The sequence below is a fragment of the Pinus tabuliformis genome, chromosome 7, assembly GCF_031772625.1.
Source record: "Pinus tabuliformis cultivar Carrire ecotype Pingquan chromosome 7, CPIR1, whole genome shotgun sequence".
Classification (NCBI taxonomy): Eukaryota; Viridiplantae; Streptophyta; class Pinopsida; order Pinales; family Pinaceae; genus Pinus; species Pinus tabuliformis.
Window position 1 is genome coordinate 998,871,289 of NC_142293.1, and position 7,618 is coordinate 998,878,906.

General features: G+C 33.5%; 1 protein-coding gene across 1 annotated transcript; it reads left to right on the forward strand.

Moving 5' to 3' along the window:
• The first annotated feature begins 2,590 nt into the window (after positions 1-2,590).
• Positions 2,591-6,842, forward strand: LOC149250951 (28 kDa ribonucleoprotein, chloroplastic-like). The gene is made up of 4 exons (XM_089456499.1): positions 2,591-3,365; positions 5,542-5,643; positions 5,929-6,195; positions 6,481-6,842. The coding sequence occupies exons 1-4, from the start codon at positions 2,937-2,939 to the stop codon at positions 6,538-6,540; spliced, it is 858 nt and encodes a 285-aa protein (XP_089312625.1). The 5' UTR covers positions 2,591-2,936; the 3' UTR covers positions 6,541-6,842.
• Positions 6,843-7,618: the final 776 nt, after the last annotated feature.

Here is a 7,618-nt window from a genome sequence, read left to right on the forward strand (position 1 = left end):
CTAGAAAAATCTATCAACATATCTATGCCTTGTAACTTCAATGCTTGAGAAGAGATAGTATTGTCTCTGGACAATAATTATGAAGATGTTTCGTGAAAACTAGGCCGAAATGCCTATTGAACAATGATCATATAATCACTACAAATTCCTACTCACATCCACATATTATAGACCATTATAAAGATAATACTTGATAGATTTGTAAGTCTCCATCTCTTAAATTTCATACTGCTACTTCTGCCTGAAAATGCTCAATTTGATCCTCGGTGGGGAGAAACATACTCAATTGCCTTTGCCAACCTCCATCTCTTGAAAAACTACTTTCAAACTTCCATTGTAGATGAAACATATATCTGGAACTAATCATATCATAAGCCAATGTTGAGTTTTTTTTTAAGAGATGGGTTGCACCAACTATGCTCAGGACTAGTACCTTTTGTAGCTTCAAGTGCATATTCTAAATGACTTTCCGTACATTTCATAGATGCAAAATGTTTAATTTTCAAACAACATTGTAAAAAGAGTTTTCCTTTTATCTTTGGAAAAATCCAAAACCACATTATCACTACTTGAAATCTCATATGTTTATAGTAATGAAGAAAAATATGTGTTCTTTGTACGAGATCTAGGAAAATATATAAATCAAAACCTACAAGGATTGTATAGCCATCCAAATCTTATCTAAGAGAATCATGGTATTGTTGTAGAAGTGATACAATATGGTCAAAATTTGGTCGCTTGTTTGGATTTGTTGTCCACTACCCTGCCTAGTGGGTCTTCATCTAAAGCCAGGTCATTTTTCCAGTGTTTCTGTGACAAAATTATTTTTGGTATCCTAGTTTTGTTGACTCAAGGGTCGATTCAATCTTTGTGTCCTTTTGCAGGAAGAGGAAACCCCTATAAGGAAATTGAAGAACCCTCCTATGGCTCTACAATGTTGCCAAGGCAGAGGGGGAGGAGGTGGAAATTCCCAACCTGGTCAGCATGGTGCAAAGTTGTTTTCCCATGACTCTACGACGACTTATTTTAATGTTATTCCACCTGAGACTCGTCAGGACATTCATGAGCTTGAGATTAAAGTAGGCAAAGAGAGACAGTGTCTCAAGGATTCAAAATTATTGGAAGATATGTCAGGGTGGTTTCCATACCTTCGACACCACAGGGGAAGATGCAAGCAATAACTAAATTCAATAGTGCTCCATTGGCAAATGAAGATGCTTCTGGGGTTGGTTCTAAGAGAAAAGCAAGTGGAAAAGTATAATATTTTTGCCTCTGTAGAGGATGTGAAGAGAATGTTGAGGAACCTGAGGTTTTGTGTGGACAAAATTGAGGCATGTGGAGAGCCACATAGCATGTGATTCAAATGGGGGAGAGCAGATGGACCCCCTAGCTCTAGTGCTCGGGTTTTGACCAACATTTCCTCCTCAAAAAATGAATGGTGTGTATGGGTGGTGGTGGGTGAATTTTGAGTCTCTCCTCGTGTCTTTGATTTTGTCTATGAAAGGCCTTTTTCGTGGTTTTCTTATCTACGAATGATGATGACTTAGTGGGATCTAGTGGGATGTTTTTCGTGGTCTTCTTATCTACGAATGACGATGACTTAGTGGGATCACTATTGTGTGTTCCTAAGGTTTGCTTTTGGTTTCAAGTTTCAACCTTTGAAGCTATCTTTAGTGTCTGGGGTTTTAAATGTATGGTGTTATGACACTATTAAGGTTTGCTTTTGGTTTCAAGTTTTAACCTTTGAAGCTAGGGCTTTAAATGTATGGTGTTATGAAGTTTTAGGATGAAGGGTTGATGTTGGGGTGGTGTTGGTGGCCACTCCTAATGTTGGTGTTTTCTCCTGTTCTCTGATGGCTCTTTTGTCACGATGTGTGGGCCAACTCTCTTTGTGTTCCTATGTGATAGCGATGACGAGAATCAGGCTCAGCCGCCCACTTATATCTTCGATTCTTGTTTCAAACTTTGTATTGTATGTGGTGGCCCCATGGCCAGTTACGACACTTATATCTTCGATTCTTGTTTCAAACTTTGTATTGTATGTGGTGTCCCCATGGCCAGTTACGACAATGGTGTATATGTCTTTTAGTCTAATCAGTATATGTTTTTTAATCAGTATATACCGTCTCCATACGAGTCATAGGTGGAGCTTTATTTTCCTCCCTCCCATTATCTATGATATAACTATATTTTTTGAAGTGTTATGAAGTATTTTTATGTCATAGGTCTACCTCTATTTTCCTCCCTCCCATTGTCTATGATATAACTCTATTTCATTGTCTATGATATAACTCTATTTTTTGAAGCGTCATGAAGTATTTTAATTTAAAAAATAAGAATATGAGATTCTTCAACCTTTTGAAATGTGAGATTCCTTGACCTTTTAATCATTGGTTGAAATGTGAGATTCCTTGACCTTTTAATCATTGATACGTGCGTAATAGATGTCGACTTCACAAACCCAAAGTGTAGATAACGACATCCTGATCCCCCAATCCCAACCCAAAGTGTAGATAACGACATCCTGATCCCCCAATCCCAAGACGAAATTTCATAACAAATATCTCCCCTTATCCACAATTGTATGATCTGTGGCCTTCCACTCAGACATGTTTGTAGCTCCTTCTCCAGTCCAACTTTACGTCATATATTTGGCCTCCAAATCTGTGTCTCTGGCTGGTATCTTATACTTGGACGCAGTTGGATGAAGCCGCAAATCGCGATCTTTTTAGGCACTTGCATTCTAATGTTGGGATTTTAAATCTGTGTCTCCGGCTGGTATCTTATACTTCGACGCAGTTGGATGAAGCCGCAAATCGAGATCTTTTTAGGCACTTGCATTCTAATGTTGGGATTTTAAATTCGGCAGCAGATCATATTTCTGATATCACATTTTTCTGCGTATGTGAGTTGGAAATTTTTGTGGTCTAAAGATCATGGCGGCTGTTTCTTCATGCTTCTCTCTGACAACTGCCCATGCCCAAATGAAAGCAGTACCGGCTTCGCTGGAGCCAATAGGACCATGGGCTAAAGCTGTGTGTTCTCGTGTATACATGCCTAACAGCGCTTGTTCCCTGGAAGTCTGTTATTCTCCTTGCTCATGGAACCCTGTTCTCAGTCCATCCTTGAGCAGGAAAGGCGTGTTCAGATTGTCATTATCGTCAGTGACCCAAGAAGGGATGCAGTTGGAATCAGAGGCAGAGGAGGAGAAAGGTGGAGAAGAAGAAGACGCCCAAGAGACAGCTGAATCATCAGATGATATTCCTTCTGGAACTAAAGTGTATTTGGGCAATCTGCCTTTTACCTGTGACAGCGCTGAAGTGGCTGGAATCATTCAGGAGCATGGGAGTGTGGAGATGGTAGAGGTATGCCGCGGTTCCTCCGCTATTTGTCATTCTCAAATATATATATATATGAGAAAATACATTACAATAAAACGATGCTGGTGGAAAATATATAAATCCCTCTCTGTTCGTTTGCATATATATTTATCAAACTACTGAAATTTTTGAGCATGGCGGTTAATACATTTTTATAGACACTTCAAAAAGCTGTCATCTATTTGTTTTAGGTTTTTATTTTTTCATATAATTTATTTATAATGTTGGGGAATTTTTTAGAATTATAAGTTTGAGCGGTAAATTTTCACAATTTAATTGTCAATGGTTTTGTGAGAGTGTTAAATTCATATATAATTAAAAACTTATTTTAACCACAAAAATTAAGATTTAGTTAAAAATATTTTTGCTAAATTTTAACCTTAAGCTTATGCCAATTATCAGCCATCTAAATAAAGATGCCCTATTCCAACGAGAAACTCCAAAACATTACATTTTTAGAAAACTCCTTTTAAAAATCAAAATGCTACCTAAATGTTTTGAATGCAGAAAAGTAAGCTCGTTATTATTAATAAAGTAATTTTAAAAAATTAAGTTAAAGATGAATTGAATTTATTACAATATTATAAAATTTGTATATTATGTCAATTAAGTAATTTAAAAAAAATAAATCAAAGATGAATTAAATTTATTATTTTGTTAATTTACAATATTATAAAATTCGCATATTTTGTCATTTAAATTTGGGGTGTTCAGGGTTTTGGTTTTCTCTGATTTTTTATTTTATTTTCATAAATTACCATTTTTAATAATATTATTATTATAATAATTCAATAAATTTATGAAATTATTTTAATATAATGTTTAATTCAAATTACATAACTGATTGAAGCATCATAGGAAAAATCGAAACTAAAAGCCACCAATAATGAAGAATAAAAGCTAACTCAACCCAACAATAAAATTAACTCAACAAAAAGAGACCAACAAAGCGAAGAAGTGTAAACAACTGCATAACAGAAGCTGTGCCCAATTCATACAAGCAGGACAACGTATTATTTCATTTATGCATAGATTTATTTCATTTTTGAAGGCTTGCAGTTTGCCAGAATTTTATGTGGCCTGGGCCAACATTGTATCAGTATCTTGATCTAATGATTGCTTCAGGGTAATTATGGACAAGTTAGGATCATCCTAGCATTGTTTATGAGGAGTTTCCAGCTCTTTTATGGCCATTTGATTATTTAATGCGCCCTGGAGGAGGTAGATCTTCAACAGTTTGCGCTTATTCCTTAGTCTGGGGTGAACGTATATTCTTTACAACTACACGTTGGTTTATTGGATGTAATCAGAGATAAAAATCATTAAGTTTGCATTGTAGATATCTACAACTTTGGTTTATTGGACGTAATTAGAAATAAAAATCATCAAACTTTGCATTTATATTTTTGGGTTAAATAAATTCAGGTGTGTAAATTTTTAATAAAGTAGGGAGAAGATAAATTCGTTGGAAATAAATAAAATAAATTAGTTATAAGTTTAATTTTTTTTAGTTTATTTAGTTAAAAGAAAAAAAGAAATTATATGATTTTGGTTTATTTAGGTTTTTTTTTAAATAGTGGGAAAATGAATTATAATTTAGTAATCAAATCAAGGGTAAGGACAGATATTCTTGGTTGCTATTTGTAAATGTATGTTCACTCATCATTGTTTTCATAGAAACCAAGTCACTTATAATTTACTTCTTAGTGGTTTGTAATCGGGTAGGCTTTCACTCTTGCCAGATGACTTTAGTACTTGGGCTATTAAGACGAATTCTTAAGCAAACAAAAACAATTTTGTAATGAATAAGATTAAGTTTTTTCTTTAAAAACTATTAACTAATTCTTTAAATTCCAGTTATAAAGAGGTTCAAATTAATTAAGTTTACTTTTGTTGGAGAAAAATAATGGTTATCTTTTCCAATCAAATACACGTTCTTTAAATAACATTAAATTCATATTAAAACAGTGTTATTATACACCTTATATCCATACGAATTAAGTTGATAACCTTGTTATTATACAACCTTAAAATCTGAAGATTACATTATATCCATAAAAATTAAGTTAATAAGACTGAATATTTGATCATACTGTTTTATCAGAGTTCATAACATTCATGAATCAATACAACTTAATATTTCAAAAGGTGGGTGGTGCAGGTAATTTATGACAGGAACACTGGAACAAGCCGTGGATTTGCGTTTGCAACCATGAGCAGTGTTGAGGATGCCAATGCTGTGGTTGAGAATCTTGATGGAAGTGTAAGTGGAGAAATGAGTCATGATCTGTTTTTAAGGTTGCAATATACTTAATGGGTGGTCCGATCTGTTTTTAAGGTTGCAACATACCTAAAGGGCCCGATCTGTTTTTAAGGTTGATCTTGCAGCCACCAATTTAGGCATAGGCATATACTTATTCGGCTCCATTTGCTTCTAAGTTGGTTTTGCAAACCTCAAGATACTTAGCTTGCATGCCCGCCTCAAAATTAAAAACCCTTAAACCAAACCAAAGTGACCAATTTGAATCCTTAAATGATGATGATGCAGCAATACGGTGGTCGCACGTTGCGGGTCAACTTACGAGATAAGTCAAGGACGGAACAGAGAAATCAAAGCCAACATCGAGTATATATAGGCAATCTGTCATGGGATGTAAATGCAGAAATCCTGAGTGAAGTGTTCAGAGAGTATGGTAACTTGCTGAATGCAAAAGTAGTGTATGACCGAGCAACAGGAAGGTCTCGAGGCTTTGGGTTTATTAATTTCTCAAAACAGTCTGAAGCTGAAGCTGCTGTTGCTTCATTGAATGGAAAGGTACTCACTCATGTGCTCATATATAGTTTTAGTTCTAATGATAGCAGTGGCTGAACATGTTTTGATTGTAGACTTGGGAAATATTTTGGAGTGATAAATTAGAGTACAGTCACCTTGACTTCACTCCTATTTGTTAAATGCTGGAATATTTCTGAAATCTACTACAATCTAGATGAGTGGTATAAGAAAAACAGCGCAAATACATCAGTTTTCTTTACCATTTTCTTGTTCAAATATTGACCAACTTATTGTTAAGTCTGGTTTTCTTATCTGGGTGTGGTCCAGGAATTGGAAGGACGGACCATGCGGGTGGATTTAGCATTGTCGAGCCGAAATACTGAATGAAACCATTGATAAACTGAGTTGTGTTTTTGAAAGCAAAGACTTGGCACTCTGGAAGATAGATAGCTTCATATCTTCCTTTTCCACACAATGGTATGATATGCATATTCCACTTTTACATACTAGCTTCATATCTTCCTCTTCCTTTTCCACACAATGGTTGTGTATGATGCATATTCCATTGTATTCGGTCTGGAATTTTACGGGTATGGGCGTGCAACTCGGGCAAACATATGTACAAGTTGGCCATGGGGACGGTCATATGAATCAGCATATGTTTTACAAAAATCATATTGTTTGTTTTCCATGAAGTTGTTGAGGTGACGAGGTGAGGTAACTCCAGAGATATGTTAAAATTCTACACTATTTTCTTACAAGCTTTTCAGAAGACAAACCGAAGATTATCAAATATTAATAATAATAAATTAATGAAATACATTTCATCTTTTTCTTTAGATTTTAAAATATATTATTATTATTATTATTGAACAATTTAATTAAAATTATTAAATTTTTAATAATAAAATTATAATATAATAAATCATAAATATATATTATACTATTATGTATTAGAAATAAAAATCCATAATATAAAACATAATTCAACAATATATACATATATAATTTATCATGATATTATAAAAATATAGAATTTATTATATTTTAAATTTTAAATGAAGTCGATCATTTTTAAAAGTTAATTCATTACTATTATTTAAAAAATGTTATATAATATTTTATGATACGTTTTATAAATATATCTTTTTCTTGACTTTTCTAATATTCAACATTTTTCACTTTTAAATTTTTACCATTTTCTATTATATAATATTTATAATACATTATAAAATAATTATTATTATTATTATTATTATTATTTTCAAATTCTACACCTTCATAAATTCATGAATTTGTCCTGTTCCGTAAAAGTTATGGATTGTTTTAAATTTTCACTGACCCTCTTAACCTTTTTATTTTTCCCTTTTCAAATTTTGCACTTTCATTTTCTTTACCAATGAATTTATCATGTTTCATGGAATTTATCATGTTTCACAGAAGTTATGGGTTCTTTTAAGTTTTA

Excerpts from the sequence above, each read along its gene's own strand:
- LOC149250951 (XM_089456499.1), top strand. The coding sequence starts at position 2,937 with ATGGCGGCTGTTTCTTCATGCTTCTCTCTGACAACTGCCCATGCCCAA. Across the intron at positions 3,366-5,541 it reads GGAGTGTGGAGATGGTAGAG|GTAATTTATGACAGGAACAC; the intron begins GTATGCCGCGGT and ends TGGGTGGTGCAG. Across the intron at positions 6,196-6,480 it reads TTGCTTCATTGAATGGAAAG|GAATTGGAAGGACGGACCAT; the intron begins GTACTCACTCAT and ends GGTGTGGTCCAG.